The following is a 26879-nucleotide window of genomic DNA, read 5'->3' on the forward strand; positions in this document are numbered from 1 at the left end:
GGCATAAGTAAATCTTGTACTTCATGGACTATGCCACCAGATACCCTGAGGCAGTCCTATATCGAAAAGCCACAAATTGTCAGGGAATTCCCAACACTCTTTAGTCGAGCGTGCATTTAAATTTACTCACATTATCAACAGTTAAAAAGTTTAAAGTTATGGATTGCTTTCATACATCCATCTTTAGACCTCCTCTGCTTTTTCTCAGCTGACTTTGCACCACTACATTAAAATAGAAAATAAACCACATCCGTAAACAACTCTCTGGGGTCGGGCCTCTAACACAGTCACTACTCTGTGTATGTACAGGACTAATGAGTGTTTATGTCTGCATAATTATTGCTCTTCTTTTAAACATGGAGATAATAATTAGTCACCACAGTTCAGACTACAGTTCAGTGTTCATAATTCCCTCCATACTCACCACTAAATTGGAGATCCTGGGCCTCAGCCCATCCCTGTGTCGCTGGATCTCCAACTTCCTGACAGACAGACCACAGGCGGTATGGTTGGGCAACCATGTCTCACCCACACTCACCCTCAGCACTGGAGCCCCCCAGGGTTGTGTTCTGAGCCCCCTGCTGTACTCTCTGTACACCTACGACTGTGTGGCCACTTCCAGCTCCAACAACATTATTAGGTTTGCGGATGATACTGTGGTGGTGGGCCTGATCTCCAACAACGATGAGACGGCCTACCTAGAGGAGGTTAGAAAACTGGAATTATGGTGCCAGGCCAACAATCTCCTCCTGAATGTCAGCAAGACTAAGGAGCTGATAGTGGACTTCAGCACCAAGCAGGAGAGGAATTACCAGCCCCTGACTATCAAAGGGTCCCCAATGGAGGGAGTGGACAGTTTCCGGTACCTAGGTGTTTACATCACGCAGGACCTGACATGGTCCTGTCACATTAACACCCTGGTGAAGAAGTCTTTATCATCTCAGACGCCTGAAGGACTTTAAACTGCCCTCAAAGGTGCTAAAGACATTCTACACTTGCACCATTGAGAGCATCCTGACGGGAAGTATCACAGCCTGGTTTGGGAACAGCACCAAACAGGACAGGCAAGCTCTCCAGAGGGCTCGATCAGCCGAGCGTACCATCCGCACCGAGCGTACCATCCGCACCGAGCTTCCTGACCTGGACACTATATACAGCAAGTGGTGCTGGACCAAGGCCAGGAAGATAATGAAGGACCTCAGTCATCCCAAAAATGGACTCTTCTCTCTGTTGTGGTCAGGGAAATGTTTCCGTTCCTTGAAGGCAAACATAGAGTGAATGAGGAGGAGCTTCTTCCCACAGGCCATTCGGGCCCTCAACCAGTACACCTAGGATCTAGACTTTCTAGACTTACCCCATACATGAACATGACATTCTACCTCAGCTGATTGTTGCACACACAAATTGCACTACTTGTATACCCTGCACTACTCTGCACACACAATAACCACACTCACTGTACATCTTTGCGTGCATACTGCACCGACACTTTACATAATTATTACATGAGCATTATTTATTGTCATTACATTTATAATTATATTTGACTTTTCTATCTACATACATGTATATACCATATATTATAGTTGTTTATACACACACACACACACACACACACACACACACACACATATATATAATTTATTTATATATTTTTTATAAATATTACATTATATTACATTATCATATTATTATCATATTATAGTTATAGATATTATATGATTATACTTATATCATTTTATTATTATATATAATATAATATATTGTGTATAACATTGTATTATATTATTATGTTTATACTATATTTATATTATGTACACATTTTAATATATTTATATTTTTATATACACATATATTTGTATATGTATATCTGATACACAATCGGCTTTATGTAACTATTGGTGTTTTTCATAATTTATCATGTCTTTAATTTCTACTAAGATAGTTTTTTTTTTATTTTTTTACTCTTCCTATTTTTCCATTTATATTTTTATTACCTGTATCCCTATACTTTTCTTGTCCACACACTTTCCTTTATACTTTATACTCTTCTTCAAATGTAGGACAGTTGTAATAAGCATTTCACTACATGTCGTACTGTGTATGATTTTGTATGTGACGATATAAAATTTGAATTTGAATTTAGTCATCAATAGTAATCCAAGCCCAGAGTGGACACAAGCTCACCCAAACTGACCATTTGAATACTGGACATCTGGTCTAATGCATATTGATTTTTCAAGATTCAAGATTCAAGATTCAAGAAGCTTTATTGTCATTTCAACCACATATAGCTGACGCAGTACATAGTGAAATGAAACGACGTTTCTCCAGGACCTGGTGCTACATAAACATACAACAACAAGTTCAACACAAAACAACACCACAGAGCTAGGACAGAAGTTTGTCTTAGCCACGTAAAGTGCACAGTGTGCAGCTAGGTGCAAACAGAGCATAGACAAGACAGTGCAAAAGACAATAAATACAAGAAAGACAACACAAAAGAACACAGGACACTTAGCGCTGAAAAGAAATAAAAGAACATGTGTAATGGAATGTAAGTGAAATAAAATAAGATAAAGTGAAATGATGTAAAAAAGTATTGTGCAAAAATACACAGCAGCGGTTGAGGTAGTGCAAATAGAAATAAACTTAAATATGACTATAGCAGCGGATGACAGGTAGAGGTAGTGCAATAAGTAATGAACAATATAAATTGTGTGTGCGTGTCCACACAGTCAAGAGAGAGTGTGTGTGTATCTGTGTGTGAGAGAGACAAAGAGTCGATATACAGTTCAGTCCTGAATGAGAGTGTGTGTGTGTGTGTGTGTGTGTGTGTGTGTGTGAGAGAGAGTGTAGAACAGTTCTACTGCATGATGCGGGTGATAGCCTCAGAACTTGTCATCAACAACTTGAATGCATGCAACATGCAAATATATTAATATTTTTAAAAGTCAGTTATTGCTTTAACACATCCAGCTTAACGCCTTCTCCCCTTCTTCATTGCTGAACACACAAGAAAGAAGCTAAACCACAAATTGCCAACTTGTCTCTGTCCTCAGATCTGCCCTGTATGTGTCAGCATACAAGGCTAATGACGTGCTTATTTCTGCATAATTCTTTGATAGATTTGACCAAAATAAGTGAATTAAAATAGACAATAGTTTGATGTTAATGTGTATTAGAATGAACTTATGGCATGGAGATGCTTCCGAAACAGACCATAATAGTAACAAAAATATTACTGTAGGTTATAAAGTATTTTCTCTGTTTAAAGTTTCACATTTTCTTCCTGAATGTGGATGTCCTGGATGTGCTTCTGGATAAGCTGGATAAGATTTACTGTAACCATAAGCTGTATAAAATGTTAATAATTAATATGGTTTTTAACACAAAACATGTTTCTGTATACAGGAAACACCACCAGAAGATGATCATCAGGTACAGATTCCAACAATACAGACTCGTGTTTTCAACTCGCTCTACTTGTACTCTTACCTGTTGAACTATCATAGTTACTGAGAGTAGATACACATCAAACTAAACCCTTCTCATAACAGATATCTGCTGCAAAACTACAGCCATGTTCACCAGTAAGGGATCAGGTCAGTCAAAATTACATTTACATGACATTTACATCATCATTGATGACGGATGCTTTCATCCAAAGCAACATACAATAGATAAAATCAAACGAAACAAATGAGCAACAATACGTAAATACTGTGCTGTAACAAGTCTCGTTTAGTCTAACGCAGTACATGTAGCAATTTTCTTTTATAATAAATAAAAAGAATAAAAAGTAGATAGAATAGAGAGTACTAGTGTTAGTAGGTCGAGGCTTTTATATAATAAATAGAAAAAATCAATTAGATAGCATAGAAGTAGAACAGACATGTGTAAGTGTTAAAAACATCAAGATTTTTTTTTAATGAATAAAAATTTTATTACCTGTACCTACACATCTACAGCATGGCTAACTATCACCTAATAAATCCACTTTGTGCAAGTAATGGTGTTCATAAAATATATTTTTTAAATAATATAAATACAAAAGTTTTAAAAGAGCACATTGCAACATGTTAGAAAATGACAAACTAGCACACTGTTTTAGAGATGGGGATACAGTATTTTTTAGTTACTAGAAAGTTTTTTGTTGTTTTTTTTGTTTACTACTGCTAATTAGTTACTGTTAATCTTACTGGTCTGTTCTTATGCCACTGAGTGAACATTGTTATCTGTTATTTATACTGTCGTAGCATTTAAGTTTGTGTTTGTGATAGTTTTGATATACTGTACTTGATCACTGGAAATTCATAATATATATATATATATATATATATATATATATATATATATATATATATATATATATATATATATATATATATATACTGTATATTTCAACATTTGAATATGTATCTCTTATTATCTCTTTTTTTTTTTAAAGTGTAAGCCAATTTTATATTTGTCTGTGGTGTGTAGTATAAATGGTGTATTCCTACTGAGTTTTTGAGGGTTCATTTAGACCTATTTATTCATTTATAATTCTTCTGGTAGTCTACCCGTTACATCAAATAATAGGGTTAGCCTACACGATTGTCTGGTGGATTACATGAATAGGGTGGGGGTGACGGCAGCAGCAGCAAAGGTGGCCTGGGATGGAGTCAAAATCCCAGCCTGATTTATTATCCCAGTCTGCCACTGGATCCCCCTGAGCAGTCATGCTGAAGTACACACAAATGTCCTAATCACACAATAAACTCATCACTCAGGACATTCAGACTGCAGATGAACAACTTTATACCCCACCACTCACTCTAATGAAGACACAAAGAGAACATTTACTCACAGAGCATCACAGAGAGTGGACTGAGCTCCATCCTGTCCCTCTAATGACTGACTGTGTGTGTTAAAGTCCTACCACTTCCTGTTTTCCAATGCCAAGTTCACACTGCACGATTTTCAAAGTCGTCGGATCACGGTTGTTTTCACACTGCACGACTCTCTGCAGGAGCATTCACTCGCTGCTGTGTACCCACTGAACGATGGAACGGCGACAGGAGGTTTCACACTGCGCAAACTGCGTTTCACAACCGAACATACGCCAGAAATAATAAGGAAATAACGCAAGATCACACGTGAGATCAGAGTTCTCGCGCGAGACTGGAAATGGAACCCCGTAATAAGTGCGCCATCTAAATGATCAGTGGATTGTGCGTTCTGCAGAATTAAACAAATGAATAATTTTGAAAGTGTGCTGCTGATGATGCTGGTCAAGCAAATGTTTCTGCTTTATTTCTGATACTTGATACTGTTGTAAAGCTTATTTATTCTGATATAACAATGTTTATTTATTTATTTTACTGCACTGAGATTCTCTACTGACACTGAATAATACTGCAGGATCGAGTTATCTGTCTTTAAGATAAAACTTTATTAACCGTTTAATGTCCAAAGCAATGGAAACATTCTTACTTTGCATTATTTATTTAATCCGGTCAGTAACAATATATAAATGTTTTATATATAAATATATAAAACGGCTGCCCAATCGGCTTGGGTTAAGTTAAAAAAAAAAAAAAATTGTTAATGAAATATAGTGACTCTACCAATGAAAAGACAACAATATAGCAGCAGTGAATTTATATTGACACATTTATTTAATTTATTCAAATCATTTCATCCATAAATCTTCTTAAACAACTACAATTAAAGTTCACAAAGATCTTATTATTCAGATTATAGCCTGACTTTTAACTTTTAATGTTAACACAGTTAATGAAAGTAGTCTAACAAATGTATGTTGTGTCAAAAAGGACTGTCTTTGATTCTGAAAACCCCTGACATATAGGACCCTTTTGAATATTATTCCATACCCAAGATGTACAAAAGTCTTAAATTAAACTGGCCTAAAGATAGATCTAAATAAAATCTAAACTGTTAAAACACTAAGACATTACAGTCTGAACATCATGACTTTCTATTATTCAACTAATGCAGTATTTAAGTTAAAATACAGACATGACTTAGGGGAACAATGGACCAGAACAGACTCCATCATTCGGCTGTTCTGTCTATTGATAAAGGAATTCTCAGCACTAGATATACTAGTATGGTAATTGACCATTTTGCTCAAGTCCAGTCTCGGAGATACTCTCTGATGATTCCACCCTCAAAGAAATAGGATAGAAAAATCACCAAGAACATGAAGTAGACAAGATACAAGCAGCAAGACAGATGAGAGAATGAGAGATGAGAGAACAATAAGAGAAGAGAAGAGAAGAGAAGAGAAGAGAAGAGAAGAGAAGAGAAGAGAAGAGAAGAGAAGAGAGGAGAGGAGAGGAGAGGAGAAGAGAGGCTGTAAAATAAATGAACAAAGAAAAATACATACAGTCAGTATAAATGAGGAATGAAATAAGAGGTGCAAGTATAATATAGATTATTGTAAAATAGTAATAATAATAATAGTAAAGGATCTACATGGCAGTGTTGCACACTCAAGTTGTTAAAGAGAGAATATTGCATGGCATACCTGTGTGAGAGAGAAAATGTAATGACTTTACATAGCAAGACTAAAAATGGGAGATGATGGGAGGAGTCAAAAATACTGGACTGAATGAAATTTCTAAAGTTGTATAGTATTTGTGATAATTTGTGCTTATTATTAAACAATATAATTAAACAATATTACATAAAAATGCCCTCTCCCTAATTAGACCCTGATGTTTTCAAATCCTAGAAACGCCCCTGACTGAGACTGTAAGTCTATTCATTATTTAACTAGAGAAAATTTCATAAAGAAATAAAAGAAATCTACAGCAGTACAAATACAGTAGTGGTAGAATAAATACTGAGAAAACACAAAACACAATATTGGTTCAGCACCATATTTTAGATAACAGTCAATAAACTTGTTTTTATATTGCATAAATACTAAGCTGAAACTCCACAAACACTGGACTTTTCACCAACTGCCCTAACTGTAGTCATCTACACAGAAAATACAACCTACACTGAAAAACAATGTACACTTTTATTCTGACATAATGTACTTTTAAACCATATACACTCTCTGTGTACTGAGTAAATCTCAGAGGTGCATGTCCTAGCACTAAACAAACATACTAGTCTTTACTTCCTCTCAATGATCCTAGTTTTCATCTTGCATCTAATCCTGTTTGAACCATTAGATACATTCTTTAAAAAAATATTTCTTAATTTTTACATTTTTAATAATGTTCTGCATTAACACATACACACACAGTAACTTTCACCTCATGAGGAGGTTTACAGGCTTTAACTAAACAAATCCATTCAGAACAGTGAGGGTGTCTATAAGATGCTGAACAGGACATTAAAATGAAATCAAATCAATATTATTTTAAAATCCACACAAAACCATAAAAAAAAGAATTCTGAAATTATATTTTCAGTAAATGAATCCTCTTTTTATAGATGAACTTTGTTCACTCCTCTATGACTGCATTCTCAATTTTTTCTTCATCAGTGTGAGCTGTTAAAGAAATTTAAAAAGTCATTTCTTTCATTTCAGTTTATTCCAGGTGTTTATATCAGAAAAGAAACCAAACTGTATTTGATATCGTCCTAAACACAGATTAAACTGTGTTTTTAATTTGAATTTTAGAACAAATGTGGAATTTTGCAATTAAAATAAGAAGAGTGAGACAAAAGCTTTCTACTTTTCCTAAAAAGAAAATATTTTTCTCACACTAATTAAAGTCAGGATGCTCGTTATGTGAAGTGTAGAGACTTACTGAAAAAGACCTTAGGCTCTGTAACATATGAGCAGCAGAATGATGGTCACCAGCAGATATGGAGAGACCGTCACCACACTACAGATCAGCATGAGCACTGAGAATGGAGCTTCTACACCTGATGGACCAGAAGCAGAATAAAATAATAATAATGGTTTATTCATGCTGAACTGTGTGTATGTTTTTGCTCAATCTGCAGTACAAATAAATTCATTAATACCTGTGTGCTCAAGTGTAACAGCATATTTTAGGGAAACTTACAGAAGTTACAAAAACTCATTAAATCACAGTTGTATTTAAATTAATATTGAAATGATTTCTCACGTCTGACTGAGATCCAGCTTTTGGGTGACTCTCCTCTCTCTGGGTGTTTACAGTGGTAGAAACCTTCATCTGACTTTGAGACAGTTTGGATGATCATCTCTCCTGTAGTCTGGTTCTGGAGAACTGATCCATCTTTATAGAAATCAGCTCGGAGGTTTGAGGCATTTGGGTTGCGATATAAACAGCGTAGAGTCAGAGGATGTCCCTCAGTCACAGGATGGACAGGACTCTCCAGGATAACATCACCATCTAGAACACAGAACATCACAAACAAGGAAATCCACACACTATGATGTGTCTGTAGATAATAAATAAAAGTTCTAATTTATCTGTATATAACTTAAAACCCTCTAAACCTGTGGAGTCTGCAGAAAACTGCCTACACTAGCTCATGAGAAAACATTTAACTGAATTATGGATTCATCAGTACAGATATATATGAATATTGAATATTGATTCAATTCTATACTCATTTACTGGTACTAGTAAAACTAGTATCTACTAACATACATGAATTCATACTCGGAACATTTTTCTTTTCCTTTAACATTAACTTTCCTTTAACTTCACTACATGAAGACTCACCATCACTCACTGTGATGTTGACAGGATTACTGTTTTCTCCAGATTCAGACTCACACCAGTAAACTCCAGTGTAGGATGTGGAGAGGAAGCTGATGTTACATGTAGATCCTGTAACTGATCCCCAGTGTGAACAATCTAACACTCTCTCACTGTGTGTGTATCGTCTCACTGTCCATCCAGTAGAGTTACTCTGGTCCTCACAGCTCAGTGAGAGAGAGTCATTAGTAAAGTGTTGAGTTCTGCTGGGATTGATGATCAGAGAGACTGGAGGAGATTCACCTTAAATGCAGAATAAATTACTGTATTTGATTTAAGGCAAAATATTATTTTACAGGATTGTTCTGATTAGGCGATTAGAACAATGCCTTGGTTTAAAGTAAAATACCACAAAATGCAAGGCACAGTGGGATACAATGACATAATGACATCATCTGTACTAGAATAATTAAGAGGTGGAGACATCACAAAATACAGTGTAACACAAGGGAAATCATGATAATAATCCTCTACCAGCACTTAGGACTCTTTAACTGCCTTATACATATAAATAAATAAATGTTGCATTAATCTGATCTTACATTCACACTTTTCTATTCTACACTTCAACACAACAGTTAATTTTCCTCACCAGTGATCCATAGTGGCTGTGGATTGCTGTACTGTGAGTGAAGGGCTGGTTCTCCTCTCTTTCCTCTGCACATATAAACTCCTGTGTGATTAAGAGCAGCAGGACTGAGAGTGTATTTGCCTCCAGATCCTCTGCTGCTGTCTGAGAGGAGCTCCACATACACGCTATAGCCACCATTATTATTTATTCCAGTTAAGCCGTCTCTGTAGGGAACAACTGTGTACCAGCTGAATGTCCAGTCTGTAGAGGAGTCTGTAACCTCACAGCTTAGACTCACTGAGTCTCCTTCAGTCAGCCAGCTCTGTGGAGATACACTCAGTACTGCCCGTGGTCTCTCTGTTACACAGGAAATACAAAATGAATCTACCTGAATGTCTAATTGTACATTTTCTTGTGTCCTCAGAAATCTTCACACACTCACTAGATACAGTCAGAGTAACTATAATCTGTCAGCAGTCATGATGTCTTACAGAACTGAGTAATACTTTCAAATATTAACTATGGAGAAAATATTAATAATGTGTAGTTTTTTTCATTATTAAAACACTTTCAGTACGACAAATGTTACCTGAAATGAAAAATATATAATTAAGATTATATCATGGGGCAGGTTTTGTGTACTATTTTATGTTTTTAATTACAGTAAATTTGTGCTTAATGCTTAAGACCTTACTATAGTTTCTCAAAATAAAGGAGTTATTCTAATTAATATACTATGATGTTTCATTAATTAATGAAACACTCCAACACTGTTATAGAACCATACTAAGTGATGTAGTGGTATTATGAAGTTACAGATTATTTTCCCGTAACAGCATGTCCTCATGTGTTTAATTATTTTTAAACAATTGTGCCAATGATTAACATTTAATTCATTAATAAATGATACACTGTACTGTCCATTTATAGTTATATATACTGTTATTAAATGCAGTGACGGACCCTTAGGGCCAGCAAGGCCTTCTCTGCTGGCCTAAACAGCAGTGATCTGAATCAATGACTTACATGTTAATATATTTAATATATTTTTCCATGAATGTGTATTAAATTATTCCCAATAGTCTATTCTCTACATTTCATAGCTTTTCTGTTGGTTGCACTGCTTCCAGTAGTGTATATTTATGATAAGAGTACTTATCCAATCATATTTCAGCCAGTGGCTGACATCATGTGTTGCCCGGCTCTAAGGCCTATGTAATGTAATTTTATTCATGTTCACTACAAGAGTCTGTGACACAACGCACTGTTATACATTGTTTCTATATTCACTGCGTCTCATTTCGGATGCTGCGTCCTCCGGAGATTGCAGTTTGCTGCATACGGCATCAAGAATGACTTTTTTGAGAAAAGTAACTGTAATAAAATTGACTATTCCTTGTGAGGTGTGAAATACTGTAGACTAATTTCTTTTTTTACTTTTTTTACTTTACTTTTTTATGGTTGATTAGTATTTATTGCCGTGGCGTCATAATGATGCTATAGAGGTGGATTAATTCACTGGCCCGCCACTGGTTGAATGTCTGCAAAACAAGTTTAGTTCCTGTTCTTGTCACATTTTTTTGCTATGCATATAAAAAAACTACAACTGAAACTGAAACAGATATAAAGCATAAACAAATACTAGATCAGGGCTGTCATAGAATAATCACACTGTGATTACAAGAGTTGCAAGACAAAAACGTGGTGAAACATAGTGGCATAAATACACGGACAAATCAAGGGTGAAACTTTAAACTCTTTTTACTCCTTCTTTTAATGAACAAATATAAAAAATACAGCTTCTCATGTTATAGCAAAACTACAAAACATAAATTTCTCTGTCCTGAAGACTTTTACATGTCAGAAAACATAAGTATCTATTTTGTTAACACATTTTTTTAACTCTTCCATTGCAGCTCACCAGCCACAAATGACAAATACTTTTAATCACTTGCATTTCAAGATTATTTTGAACATTCTGTTATAACAAGGAATTACAATATTTAAGCAATATTTATTTATTACCCATTCTAACAACCCTGTGGTGAAAAGAGAAAAAAATGACATACCTCTCACTGTAATCTTGACAGGATCACTGAACTCTGTGTAGTTGTAGTGGTAGTAATAGAACTTGTAGAAATTTCTCCTGCCAGCGCAACACTTGTACTCTGTTTCTCCTACATTATCAACTGTCACGTTAAGTCTGTTCACTTGTTCACTGTTCAGATTCCTTAACTCCTGATTATTTTTGTACCAGTAAAATTCCCATCCAGTCCCCTGCTGCAGCTCACAGCTCAGAGTGACGGTGTCTCCAGTGTAGATGGAGCTCTGAGGATTCACTCTCACAGTCGGTTTGGGTTTTACTGTTGGTATGAAATGATGAAGGAGTCAGAGCTGCTTTTCACTTTACACCATAAGCAGTAGATTCACTGTGTCTAACAGATGCTTTGTGTCTAAAACAAACATTTATATTTAACATTTGATACAAGATGTTACAGTTGCATTTTTTCTTACACGGCTGGTATTCAGTTTATTTTCTATGTAACAAAATTCATGATTGGATTGAAGTGTAGAAACACTATTTTATATTGTTTTCATGTTTCATAAAGACACGATCCTGTTTCTCTTCCCTCCCTTTTCATTCTCCTTTAAGACTCAGTGTAACAACTCACCTCGGCACTTGGATATGTAGCTGTCATATCATCTGCCAGTCCCCACCCTAACCACCAGAGGGAACCCTCGCCAGAAATTTGAGCACTTCTGTAACACTTTGCTACTTCCGCGTTTCAAGAACACTTAAATCATTGCCACACACACTTCCTCATGAAGTAGCAACAGTGCTTCTGTATGTCGAGACTTGTTCCATTGTTCCTGTTTTGATTTCTGTGTTATGGCCAAGTTTTCTGTTTTCACATGTATTGGATTAGTGTTTTGGATTTGTTTGCTTGGCTGATTGATCTTTGGTGTTTATGAACTGTTCCTGGTCTTGTACTACAATTTCTCATCTGCCGATTTGGATTTGTTGCTGTTTGTTTATTAAACTTTTGCATATGGATTCTACTCTCTCTGCATTCAAGTGGTTATTACAGAAGCAATGCAACTAAAGTCCAAGTCTATTTATAGCTGTGTGTTTAATTATTTTAATTAATCTCACATTAATTGGTCATCGCAATCAGTATTGTTGTTTGAATTTTCGGGTTCACTATGGAAAGAAGCCTGAGTCATGCTGCTGCCACTGCCATTACTTATTTCAAGGAAGCTTTTTGCCGAAGGACCACACAGAGACAGTCACTGAATAGCAAAACTCTTCAAAATTTACTGAGATGAACAGGGAGTATTTATACAGAAGAAAAGTGTAATATTCTGTGTTATCTATAGGTAAACAAAAGATGTCAGCAGAAATAGACGTGGAGGTTGACGTGTTCACTGATGGTTTAGTGAGTTTATTATGAAAATGGTTATCTAAATTTAAGAATAAGAAACTGTGAGAGAGTGTTTGTGTTCGGCACATGTTCACCAAAACAGAAATGAAATAATTACTAGGATAAAATGTACAGTATATCATGATCATAAGATGAGGACATAAACATATAGTATCACACAGTCAAACCATGGCAAAGTGTACCAAGATATATTCAAAAGATATGAATCAATTGTTTTTTAACCTGTCCTCAAGTTATTGTGAGCCTCGGTGCAGGTTACATCTTCCCAGAACAGCACAGAAGATTAAGTATATATAAACCAGGATATAGAAGGCAGAAGAGAGAGCACTCCGCCAGTTAATGGGCTATTGTGGTGGATTATGCTCAAAAATTTCTGCAAGAACTTCTTCGCAAAAGGAATACCCGTTTTTTTTCACATTTGGTTATTAAACATCAGGATTCCCTTGTGAGTTTCCGTAGTCCGTTGGAAAAGTGGAGCCACTCATTTTTTATCTGAGGATCTGGTGAGGCCCATTCCTCAGTTCAAATTCATTAGAAGTTTCTACAACTGAATTCCAGAAACAGCTATACATGATAAAATATCAGGTTTTGACAAAGAAATTAGTTTGTTCTGTGAGTAGTCTGCTTAAACGTTTCTAATTTCTAATAGGACCCTTTCTAATCTTGTTGAGTATCAAGCCACTTGATCAAACACTGGGTAATATGCATCGATCAGGAATAACATTATGGCCACTGACAGGTGAAGTGAATAACACTGATTATCTCCTTATCATAGCACCTGTTAGTGGGTGGGATATATTAGGCAAGTAAACATTTTGTCCTCAAAGTTGATGTGTAAGAAGCAGGAAAAATGGGAAAGAATAAGGATTTGAGTGAGTTTGATAAGGGCCAAATTGTGATGGCTAGATGACTGGATGAGAGCATCTTCAAAACTGCAGCTCTTGTGGGGTGTTCCCGGTCTTCAGTGGTCAGTATGTATCAAAATTTGTCCAAGGAAGAAACAGCAGTGAACAGCGGTGAACCGGTGACAAGGGTCATGAATAACCAAGGCTCATTAATGCATGTGGGGTGTGAAGGCTGGCCCATATGATCCGATCCAAAAGATGAGGTACTGTTGCTCAAATTGCTTAAGATGTTGGAAGCAATGAAAATCCCTGTTGGTCTCAGAAAACCTTGAAGAGTTTTACTATTCAGTCACTATCTCTATGTGTTTTTTTTTAAATCTCTTCCCTCATATCAGCCCCAATCCTCCAAGAAATATCTTTGTTCCCCGGCCCTCCAGGAGATTTGTTCATTTTCTGCTCCGCCAGCAGGACATGCGCACATTAAATATAAATTTGACTTTGTCCTGTCTCATTTAGCCCTGCACTGTTGTTCCCGCTGCCCAAGCTCCTCTATCTTTACTGTCTGTGTATCTGTTTTGTTTTTGTGTATTGTAACAATGGATGGAAGTGGCCAGTCTAAGCAAACTCTCAACGACTGGTTGTAATGTTTGTGGTTGTGATGTTTTCATCCAACCTTTTATCGATAACTTAACAGGGTGGACCAAGGTAGAGAAACAATGACATCACTATCCTTTGGAAGGGTATTTTGATGATGATGTGTCAAATGAAGATTGACAGGTGGCACATGGACTTCGTTTGGAAAAAGTGGAATAATGATCTAGTGATACATATTAGCCCAATTGTGCCTGATGTTTCATCCATGTTATATACCTACCACATGATAATGACCATGTTACTGTTATTGAACTATGTAGTGCCTTTTTCAGTGTCCCTGTCAGATGATATTTGTCTTTACATTCGTACAACATCAATACACCTGGACATGCCTACATCAAGGGTTCATCGATTTGATGGCTGTGTGGTGCATTCCTGGTGCATTCCTGTTGTAAAACGTCTTGCCACATGATGCCGGTCATTGTACAGTAACATATTTGCCTAAATGTCTTGACCCTTTGGTTCAAGGTATGCCTGCTTCTTTGCATTCAATTGCTTCCTCTGCACTACTGGTCTCATATGCTGAAAGAATTGTCATTTCACACCCACTTACACTATATGCATTACACCAGGTAGTCACCATTCTCAATAACATTCAAACACAACACATGATGCACAGTGGCATTCAGATTATGCAGCCATCCTCTATGCCACACAGAATCTCACTATCAAAGCTGGTTGGGGCATGACTGTCTGGCTAACATATCAGAATCATCATATCCACACAGAGATCTGTCACAATACCCATTGGAGGGCGGTGTCCACATATTTGTAGATAGCTCATGTTCTAAACCCAATGATAATACCTTGTGTGGATGTGAAGTTTGTTCTTTGCCGCACATGCCACACTCAGAGGGGTGAATAAGATTGACAAACAATTTTTAATTCTTAATGTCACTAAAACTGACCAAACTTTCCAGGAGGTGGTTGTCAGCACTGATTGAGAAGAACTGAGTTTAAGATCCCAGATGGCAGTGCAACAATAGCCCGTGGCAGCCACTCCGTATCCAAAATGGTGCTATTCATGTGTTTAGCCCAATTTCTTAGTCCATGGACACCAAAGACAGTGGTGTTCATGTATACAACCGTCAGATTGTATCATGCAATAAATCATGCAATAACCAACCTACATTATGATGTACTTGAAAATCTTCATGACCTGTGCTTGCTGCGAAGACCAGGCCTTCAGTCCTCAGTATCACCTGATGTCGGTGGCCAGAAGAAGGGACGTTGGAAATGGTGCTCGAGGAAGTGGAAGCACCAAAAGCGGGTGGGTGTCTGTGCTAGGCTAAAGACAAACCCTAGCCGGCCAGCTCTCTCGTCCATTATTCTGTCTAATGTTTGCTCGTGGGACAATAAACTGAACTACATCTGACTCCTGAGAATCACGTGGTGAGAGTTTTGAGACTGCTGCATCTTTGTTTTCAAGGAGATGTTGCTCAGCAACAGAGTTCCAGATGCCACCATTTAACTAGCCTGGCTCACCATGTTTTGTGCCAAGAGAAATTCAGCTCTGTGTGGTAAGACTTGCAGTGGAAGTGTGTGTGTTTACATCAACACAGATTGGTGCAAGAACTCTGTGCATATTTCTAATTACTATTCTTTGCTATTGGAGTTTTTGCCAACTTGTTTAACTGCCACCAACTGCTGCTATATGTGTATGTTTACAAGCATATATATATAGTATTTACAAGAACCCACTTGTTTACAGTGCACTATTCTGCTTTTATTGTGTATTTTGTGTATGTTTCTTGTACTGTTTTATTTTGTATTGTCTGTTTGCGCTGTCTTTTGTCTTGCACTGTTTTCACCAGGTTGCACGTGTTGCACTTTATGTAGCTAGGACTTTATGTAGTTAGCAGGGTTATGGAGAAACATTGTCTCATTTTACTATATACTGCATCAGCTATATATGGTTGAAATGACAGTAAAGAATGCCTCTCTCTCTCTGCTCGTAGAACAGCTGACTCACCATTTTCTCTTCATTTTCAGATGATACTGTACTTGCTGTAAAAAGTCTCAATCCCCTGAAAGTGGGGGAAACAGCCATTGGCCCGCCAACTAGAGTGCTATAGTAGCTATCACATACACCACCATTCTCACCAAATCACATCCTTAGTGAATCCATTCTAGAAAGATGAAATGGTGCCCTGGTCCAGTGAAAGGAGAAACTCAGCAATCAAGCAACCCTTAGGGGGCCATATCTCATCTCTTAACCTACAAATATAGAATATTTCTGAATTAGCTTTTACACATTTCTGGTAATTCCACTAGCAGTAAACTGCTGACAGTCCTAGGCACTGGTTTTTGAGACACTTTGGTCATTCTAGACATTGCTCATGTTGTGATTGGTATAGATTAGCTCAGGCATTGCTATGAAGATAAGCGACTCAACAAATACATATTTATTATACTGTTAAGGAAGTAAAATTGCGACAAATGTATTTGAAGCAAAAAAAGGTGTTGAATAGCAGTAACTGAAAGAATATCCATCGTATTAACAGTGCTTGCATTTTAAGGTTCTGCAGTTCAACATGGTTGCATAATTAAGCTGTGAATTTTTCAAGTGGAGACACAAAATTGCATTGTTTAAACTTTCTATTGACAATAATTGACAACAATTGACAGGACATTTCGGTGCATATTATTTTGCTTCCACAAATTCAGTGATTCAAATTCGCTAAGAATTTCAACGTTGCACATCTGGGTATCGCAGGAAGAGCAATCGAAAATCGATGCATAATAGACACCTGCTGCTTGTCCCCTTCACCAGCAGGTGAAGCTATTTTACTATTTAACATTTGTCGCTATTTTACTTCCATAGTATGTAATCTTATGCCTCAGCAGCAGAGTGGTGGAAATTTGAACTGTGCTTTTTCTTTATATAATGCATAATGTTATTGGATCTGGCATTTCATTGTACCAGTTGTTATGATCATTGTTTCGCCTTTCTGTTGTTACTGTGTATCTTTCAGTGCATTTCTGCATGTGTTAACTGATCCTTACATGTCCTAGATAACAACACTTGTGTAGCCATTCGACTTTAAACAATAAAGTAGGTCTTGCTTTATGCTGGACAGGACCACCCTCTGATCTCTGGCATGGACGGCCTTAAAGGGTGACAGACATTTGAGGTTGGGGCTGTGGGATGGCCCAGTGAGCACTGAGACTGCCTTTGATGCTCCTTAAGAGCAGGCACAGGTTCCTTTGGGAGCTAAGGGGGCATTGATATATTATGCATAGAAAGAGACATAAGTCTAATCAAATCAGTTTGAAATCAGATATTGGTGGTCAAAATGACTGTTATGCTCCTGTGCATCACATCATCAGTAAAACAAGGAGGAGCGCTCACACATTTTATACAGATGACAGCAGACAAAGTTATAAAATATTTAAATGACCAAATACAAAGACATTAATAACTAGCAATATAGCCAACAGAACAGAAGTGAATCAGAGATGACTTCCCTAGAGTGAACAGACATCAGTCAAGTGAAGAGAAGATAATGAGGCTTGTATTTAAATGCCATGAGGGATTTCTACCTCATGTGATGAAACAGAGACTGATGTGGATGATGCCAATAATCAACATTTCTCAAAATTAAAGTTTTCTGATATAAAACCTTATAATTCCAATGCCTCAAATTATCTTCTAATACATCAGATAATGGCAGAGCCAACACAAGGTGAGATTTACTGCCTTCTTTTTTAATTTTTACTCTGTTATGTTAATCAGACTGTCTCACCACAATTATTCTTCAATTTTAATATAAAACCCAGGTGCTACTGAAAAAGACATGATGATGATTCTTTTGAAAGTATTTGGTGTCTACTAGACAGGGACATGAAACAGGGACTCAGTTACTGACAGCTCAAAATCTGAACCCTAAAAAATAACATTAACATATTAAATAACAAATAAAAACATCCACAGACTCACCTGATACAGTCAAACTAACATCATCACTGATCTCTGAGCTCTGAGAGTCTCTCCCATGTCCTCTGCAGGTATAGGGAGCACTGTCAGAGTCTTCAGCAGTCCAGATTATGAACTCCTTCCTTGTGCTGTCTGTGTAGAATCTCTCACCTCCCTCTGAGAGTTCATTATTACTTTTATTCCAGCTGTAAGTCCACCAAGTGTCTCCTCCTCCCTGTATGTCACATGTGAGAACAACAGTCTCTCCAATGAACACATGTGTATCAGGCGTTATGGACACCAAAGCTTTAGGACTTCCTATAAAACATTCTGTTGTTAATGAAAAAATTTCCCAATTGTACACTAGTAATATAATTTTTAGAGTGAGTAGGAGTACATGTTTTTGTTACTTGTTGATACTGATATGTGTAGCCTGTTTAATATTAAGAAATCAGGGGCATCATGGAGCATTTTATTTAGCACTAGTTATGTCAGTTGCTCTCTTGTGCTGCTGTCATAAAACTTGTGCTGTTTTATATTTAATATGTTAAGACATTCAAGCAGCATAAACTATTTGAGTTTAAAACTATTTATTCAAATCTGATGTTGCAGCCATCATTTGATTAGAGCTATAAAAAGTGCATTAATAAACAAAGAACAAATTAATACATTTTGCACAAACTTCTCAACACCAAAACAAATCAAATATGCAAAGAATATAAAGGATAAACTATATATAATTCACCTTGAGCCTGGGCAGCTGGTATAAGTGAAATCAGCACTAAAAAGTGAACAGAAACAGAAAGTGACATAAATATGGAAAATATTCAGTTTATTAATGAAATAGCACATTTTAAACACTCAGAACCCACAAGATTAAATCGTTTTCATGAAATCTAAACTACCTTTGGTAAAAATACATTCGAATCTCTCTAAATAATGAATAAACAAAAACTGCAATGATTTATATAAAGGTGTAACATCCTGTCACTCCCAGTAGAGCACCAGAAGGGGCCCTCGCCCAAGTTCTAGCACCTCCAAGGAAAGGACACTTCCTGGTTTATTCAGGACATTTAGGCAGCGTGCATGCTACAAACGACATGAAATATTGATTACAGTGAGACTTACCGAGCCATGCTTTACCCGCTATTGTCCTGACACCTATGTATGACTTCTGCTTTGTTTTCTGGTATTTCAGTTTTTGCAATTCAGATTGTTTTGCCTGGGCTTCTTTATTTCTGGGTTTGACTCTTTTCTGCATGTTTCCTGTTTCCATCTGTTTGCCTGTCGATTTGGATTTGTTTATTTGGATTAAACCTGCATATGGATCCTCTGTCTCAGGCATTTCCTTACAGAATGCTTTGCCTGAAATGGATCCAGCAGAGAACGCTCACCTCCAGGCTATGGTGGCTCGCCAAGGAGCAATTATCCGAACATATCAGGAGCAACTAGCCAACAAGCAGCTCCAACAACTGCAGCCGACCCAACCAACCCCCGCAACAAATAAGTAATCACGAATGTTGGTGACATTCTCATCTACTCGGCCACCTACAACGATCAGGTTTATCATATCATATCACTCGGCTGTTACACCATCAACTCTACGTTAAGGCTGAGAAATGTGAGTTGCACATGGACACTATCGCCTTTCTGGGATATGTCATTTCACAAACAGGAGTTGAAATGGATTCTAGTTTGAGCAGTGACAGAGTGGCCTGAGCCCACCATGATTAAGGAACTACAACGATTCCTGGGGTTTGCTAATTTCTACTGGCAGTTTATTCGGGTCTATATCATAGCCACTAACTTCTCTCTTGCGGGGGAAGCCCAAACAACTGCACTGGACTGATCAGGCCAGCGCCTCTTTTGCAAAGCTAAAAATTAGCTTTACCACAGCCCGCATTCTCAAAAACCCCGGACCAAGCCGTCTGTTTGTTGTGGACGTTGATGCCTCTAGGCATAGGAGCCGTTTTGTCACAGTGCCACAGGGACCCTGGGAAATTGTGCGCATGTGCATACTTCTCCCAAAAGCGGACTTTGGTGGAAGCCAACTACGGTGTAGGAAATGAACTGTTGTTCATAAAGGAAGCACTGGAGGAATGGCAACACTGGCTTGAGGGGGCACGGCATCCATTCCTAGTGTTGATGGATCACTGAAACCTTGAATACCTACGTAATGCTAAATGCCTGAATCCTAGACAAGCTCGTTGGGTGCAATTTTTTACACTATTTCACTTCTCTGTTAGTTATCGGCCAGGAACAAAAAATGGCAAGGCAGATGCTCTCTTTCACTGTCACGACCCCATGAGATCACACCCAGTATGCATCCTACCACCCTCTGTCATGCTTGCACCCATCAGATGGGACCTCATGGAGGAAATCCAACAAGCCTAGCAAACCGACCCTCCACCCCTAGAATGTCCTCCATCCAAGCACTATGCTCCCACGACGCTCTGTCCCCGAGTCTTACAATGGGTACACACCACTCCTAGCTTGGGCCACCCCGGCATTCATCGAACTATGAACCTGATCCGGAACAAGTCTTGGTGCCCCTCATTGTCCCATGATGTGGAGGATTACGTCAGAGCATGTGCCATCTGTGACCAGTTCAAGACGTGTCACCAGCTTCCTACAGGGCTCCTGGAATCCCTACCCATACCTCAACGACCCTGGTCACAGATAGCGGTAGATTTCGTCACAAACCTTCCTAATTCTGAGGGCTACAACATGATCTTGGTGGCGATCAACTGATTTTCTAAGGCCTGCAGACTTGTCTCTTTAAAAGGTCTACCCACAGCCATGGAAAAAGCTGACAGCTCTGTTCCACCAGATCAGGGAACCCAGTTTTCCTCTCATTTCTGGAGGGCGTTCTGCAGCCACCTCAGCATCAGTGTGAGTCTCAGCTCAAGCTATCACCCTCAGTCCAATGGACAGACAGAACGCCTGATCCAGAAGATTGGCCAGTACCTCTGGTCGTACTGCAGCCGCGAACAACACTGATGAAGTGAGTTCCTCCCAGGGGCTGAATAGATACACTCAGAACTCACTCACACACTCATCCACAGGGCTAACTGCATCCCATCCCTATTCCCATGGTCTGGTGAACCATCTGATGTGCTCGCGGTGGATAACTGGATAAGTCTGGGATAGTGCCTATGTATGACTACAGTGGGTCATATGCAGGCAGAGGATTCAGGTGGACCACCACAGGCGACCTCATCCCATATTCCAGGTGGGACAACAAGTCTGACTCTACACAGAACTTAAAGTCTACACAGAACTTAAAGTTAAAGCTCCGGTTCCGTAAACTCAGCCCACGTTTTGTCATACCTTTTTCATTGTCTCGCAAATTAACCCAATAACTTACCACCTCCAGCTCCCCCCATGATATTGCATCTCCCTCATGTTCCATGTATCCCTCCTCAAGCAAGTACATTCTCTCAACGATGAGCCCACAATCAGTGAACCACCACCACAACTGGATATTGATGGGGCGCCGGCCTATCTAGTACACACCCTCCTGGACTCCTGGTGCAATAGGAATCAACTTCAGTATCTGGTGGATTAAGAGGGTTAGGCTAGAGAAGATTATTATTATTATTATTATTATTATTATTATTATTATTATTATTATTGTATGAGTGATGTCATAGTTCGTCTCCCTGCACCTTTTATTTGGTTCAGCACGCGTGTATATTTTGTAAGTGTGAATAAGTTACTGTACAGTACAGTACGATTTGTATGTCTTTATGTAATGTTTAACTGATTGAATACCCTGTATGTACACATTTTCTTTATTTTAATGAATGCCAAAGAAAATGTCTTATCATAGCTCTGTGAATTATAGGGGTAACATTAGTAATATAATTTGTTTACTTTATAAATCTTTTAATTACAAGCTCATTTAGTTATCTTACACCTGCACCTTGATGGTAATGGTTCAGTATGAGCTAATGTAAGTGGATGATGGAAATTGTATAATTGTAAATATGAAAAAGGATGTCTGGTCTGATAAAGCATAATTTCTGTTCCATGATGTGGATCAGAATTTAGTGTCTACAGCATGAATTCATGTATTGCACACATTTCAACCTTTAATACCAACTGAGTATTAGCTGAAGTTTGATCAATTTATGGACAAAATTTATATTGTTATATGAAAATTTATATTAAATAGCATAATTCCTGCATTATACTGCAACATATAAAAAAAACTCAAGTCCTCTGAAACCTGTGCTATCAATAAGATAATGAGTTCAATGTACATTGGTGGCCTCACCAGAGTAACATCTAATCAGGGTATGCTCTTGCCAGAATGACAGAGGGTGCCCTCTCTGCGCTGCCAAGGAATGAGCACTTCCAGGTTCAGTTACTTCCGGGTTTTTAGCATGATCATCTAATCAGAATGCACACTAGTATCCATGAGAAGTATTGTTCTACCTAAACAGACCAATCCTTGTATTCCAACTATCATTTACCTGTCTGTGTATGCTTTTTGATAAATTGTTTTACGAGTTTTGGTTTCACTTTTCAGATTAGTTTGCCCATGTTTTGCCAGGTTTCTGATTAGTTTCTGCCTGTTTATCCTGTATGATTTCTGATTTGGATTTGTTTGCCTTTATTAAATCTGCAGATGGACCTAAGACCCTCTGCCTCAGGAGTTTTGTTACACCCAGTTACCAGATCTGAATCTGATCACAAACATTGGGATGTTGAAGAATGGAGAATTTACAGCATGAATTTGGGTGGGTTTGGGAACAGTACAATAATTAATATTGCAGGGTATAAAATAGTGTTCCTAATAAAGTGGCTAGGGAGGCTATGTTTGGAATTTTTGTCACATTAAATTTTCATTTTGTCTCCTGCTGTGGAGACTGAAGTCAAACTTCTTAACCAAATATCAAGCTGATAGGCTTGAGTTTATGCTGTCGAAGTGGATTGTGTGTGAGAATTTTAGTATAATTTTAGTATGCAGAAAAGCTAGTTACTGCATTCATGACCTTCAGACTGGACTATTGTAATGCGTTACTAGGTGGTTGTCCTGCATCTCAATAAACAAGCTACAGTTTGTCAAAAATACAGCTGCCCTAGTTCTTACCAGGGCAAGAAAATATGATCATATAACTTCAATTTTATCATCCCTGCACTGGCTACCTGTTACGTTTAGAATCAATTACAAACTATTGCTAGCTGTCTGGTTCCTCTCATATCATCTCAGGGAGTTTTCTTTGCCACCATCACCTCAGGCCTGCTCATTAGAGATAAATACAAATACATTGTAATGTATGTCCAGTACTAAATGTTAAACTTTAATGCATCTTGATTTTTACTGCATGATGCAAGTGGTAAACTCGGAATTTGGCATCAACAACTTGAATGCATGCAACGTGCAAATATTTTCAGCTTCACACCTCCTCCCCTCCTTCACTGCTTGTCATGACCTGCGACACTATCACTCCTGCTCTTCCGGATTCCAGCCAGGAGTTTTGATCCCGCAGTGTTTTCCTTTTCGCGGTTGCAACTAATGCACCTACTCTCAATCTTATCCCTTATTACCTGTATTTAAATGCCTCTCTGACATCTACTCCTCGCTGGATTATTGGTTCTCAGTTGCTCCATGCGTCTCGTTTACTCGATTTCTTCCTTCTAAGTGGATTTTTGCCCTCCCACAGGTTGGCTTTTTCAGTTTTGTTTTTATTCTCCTTTATGCATGCTGTTTTTCCTTTGCTTCATCATAGGTTTGTTTTCATTTGCCTTGTCTAGTGGATTACTTTGGAATTGTTTTTTCCTTTTTCCCTTTTACAGTGTTTTGTCTGCCGTTTGGCAGATGCTCTTATCACGACCGACGTACAAAAGTGCTTTTGGTCTGAAAAAAAAAGATTGCCACTCTCCCCCCACCTCTTATTCCATCTCTTCAGTCTGCTGTTGGGTTGCCTGGCCTTCAGCGGCCGTTCGCTTGACACTGCTGAACATGCAACACTGGATTAAACAGGAAGCTAAACCACAACTGTCAACTTGTCTGTTCTCAGTTCTCTAAAACAGTCACTGTACTCTGTGTCAGTGTACAAGGCTGATAAGGTGTACTTCTGCATATTTTTGATAGATTTGATATAGATTTACAAAGTAAATAAAACTAGACAATAGTTTGGAGTTAGTGTCTATTAGAATGAACTTATTGCACTGAGGTGCTTCCAGTACAGACCATAACAAATGTTTTGGTTGGTTTTAAGAGTTTCTCTGATTTTCAGTTTGGATAACTTTTTTGTTTAAGAGTTAATTTATAAGAGTTGAAGTTAGTTATTGCTTTCACATGTCAACCCCCCCACACTTTTTCACACATGCTTCACAGCTGAATTTGCACCAGTGAGTTGTTCTCAGGCCTTAAACACTGTCACTGCTCTGTGTGTGTACAGGAATAATGAGAAGTGTTTGTTTCTGCACATGTATTGCTCTTATTTTCAATAGAGAAATAATAATCCTTAATCATTATTTATTAATTGTTTACCAGTGTGCTGTGCATTAGTTTCCTATTAGCGTATATTAGCTTGAACTTGCTGTACTGATGTTTACTATTTAGCTAATGTTAACATGGTTTTGTTAAACACTTTCTGTTTAAAGTTCTTAAAACTAATCTTATCTAGTTTTAATATTGAATAACAAATGGCTCTCGCCATGAATATACCCATAGAAGCTGGGATGGTGTTAAAAAAAGAAATAAAGAAGAAACACATTCTGTATACTGGAAACGCCGCAAGATCATGACCTACAGGTACCAATTTCAACAATACAGACTTGTTTACTCTCATTAGATGAGTTAAACCCTGTGTTTTAAACTTGCTCTACTTGTACTCTTATGCCCAATCACACAATAAGCTCATCACTCAGGACATTCAGACTGCAGATGAACAAGTTTATACCCCACCACTCACTCTAATGAAGACACAAAGAGAACATTTACTCACAGAGCATCACAGAGAGTGGACTGAGCTCCATCCTGTCCCTCTAATGACTGACAAAGCAGTTGTGTGTGTGTGTGTGTGTGTGTGTTTAAAGCCTTAATACTATGTGGTTTAACTTCTCTTTTAGTCCATGCTGACTCTTCCTATCTGCTCTTCCTTCCTCTTTCACTAAAAGTGATCTCCTATTTGAGAATTAAACAAAATATTCTCTCAGATGTCTACACTGGAGATTTTCCCCGCATGCTAAGGAGAACATTTGAAAGTAAAACCATGTGTTTATTTCAATATGTGACTGGAGGAACCCCAAGTGAATATGTGGTGAGGAAAATCCACACTGACAGTAATCTGAGCTCAGGACTGAACCAGGGACACTGGAACTGTGAGACAGCACTGTGACACTCTTATAAAGTCAGTCATGTTTGTTTATGAGGCATTAGCAATTCTACAAAAACCTAAGTGTAACTAATTTCAGTCAAAACACTGTCTACTGATGCAGACTGGATAAGAGTGTGATGAATATGGGTGAGTCCACATGTACATTTATGATCCTTATCAAATGAGAAAAGGTGGAGAGGGTGTAAAGCTGTTCTAAATGAGCTGCTAGACTCTAGGCTGTATGACTTTATCTAGTTGACTATCAATTGTTCATTATGCAGCAAATCACTAAATAGTAGATTAAAGCACAAATCATGTGTTAAAGCCTCAAACCAAAAAGTTAAGAGGTTATGTAATTACTGTTATCTATGCACACCTCCCCATCTTCACCACCAGAGGGAACCCTCATCCAAATACTGACACTTCCAGCTCACTCGGTTCAATTCCTGTGTTTTAGCCATTTAAGCCATGCTCATGCTAAGCTAAGTGCAAAGTAGTGTCAGTTCTCCTGCACTACAAAGCCTTGTTTTATTGTTCTTGTTTGCTTTCCATGGTTATGACCTAGTTTTTTCTGTTTCCTGGTTTTGTGCCTTTTGGATTTCTTTATTCGATTTGTCTGCCATGTTTTCTGGTTATTTGTTACATTTTGTAACATCCAGGTCCCCTGCACCACATGGGGCTCGAACCCGGATCTCTGTGGTAACCGTGTGCACCCGCACACCATGGAAATCAGACCCATGCACAGGATTAAACATAGCTCTGTAGGAGTAAGACAAGACTAAAATAAAACTAAACATAATAAACAAAATGTCAGTGGCTCATCATAAGGACCGACAAACACACAGACATGACAACAAACAACAATGAATGGCAAAAGACTGGTACAGTAGGGCTTATGTGTATATATAGGGCAAAACATCAGGGTAAATGGGGAACAGGTGACAAGGATAGAAGACAAAACAATAGTAAGGGCGTGGGACAAAGTACAAGGGAAAGCAGACAGAAAAGCAGGCTCTGCCAATTCACCTGCCAGTACCCCCTTCAGTGGTCTGGGAGGGAACTGTCCCAGGGATTCTTGACACACGTATTAGGTTATTTGCTATTGTTCTCTATTGAATTCTGCACATGGATTCACCTACTCTTGTCTCAGCTTATATGTTACAAGAATGTTTTTGCAGCTTATGTACACCTATTTACTTTCAGAAATTTTGTGAATGCATAATATCTGTATTCCACTTCCAGTGCTTTATTAAAATAGATATTAAAACTTTAATACAAACATTATTTAAGCTACAACCAAAGTCATATCAGGACATTTATAGACACAGTGAGATGAGTTAAAAAAACATCAGTATTGTAACAATGTGAATATGAACAATAAAAATACATAAAG

At 37.9% G+C, this 26879-nt stretch overlaps 2 protein-coding genes across 2 annotated transcripts in view; both read right to left on the reverse strand.

Annotated features, from left to right (window-relative positions):
* Positions 1-5260, reverse strand: part of LOC131356295 (leukocyte immunoglobulin-like receptor subfamily B member 2) — a 62327-nt gene extending 57067 nt beyond the window's left edge. The window contains exon 1 of the mRNA XM_058395195.1: positions 4853-5260. Within this exon, the coding sequence (XP_058251178.1) occupies positions 4853-4883 (31 nt within the window). The 5' untranslated portion in view covers positions 4884-5260. The remainder of the gene's footprint in view (positions 1-4852) is intronic.
* Positions 5261-5640: 380 nt separating this feature from the next.
* LOC131356741 (Fc receptor-like protein 5) lies at positions 5641-25153 on the reverse strand. The gene is made up of 9 exons (XM_058395931.1): positions 25115-25153; positions 18898-18933; positions 18177-18470; positions 11364-11657; positions 9316-9651; positions 8688-8966; positions 8103-8351; positions 7789-7896; positions 5641-7516 (listed from the first exon to the last, which is right to left on the reverse strand). Exons 1-8 carry the CDS (start codon positions 25143-25145, stop codon positions 7790-7792), a joined length of 1626 nt encoding a protein of 541 aa, XP_058251914.1. The 5' UTR covers positions 25146-25153; the 3' UTR covers positions 5641-7516; position 7789.
* Between the last annotated feature and the right edge of the window lie 1726 nt (positions 25154-26879).

Source organism: Hemibagrus wyckioides, linkage group LG07 (assembly GCF_019097595.1).
Source record: "Hemibagrus wyckioides isolate EC202008001 linkage group LG07, SWU_Hwy_1.0, whole genome shotgun sequence".
NCBI lineage: Eukaryota > Metazoa > Chordata > Actinopteri > Siluriformes > Bagridae > Hemibagrus > Hemibagrus wyckioides.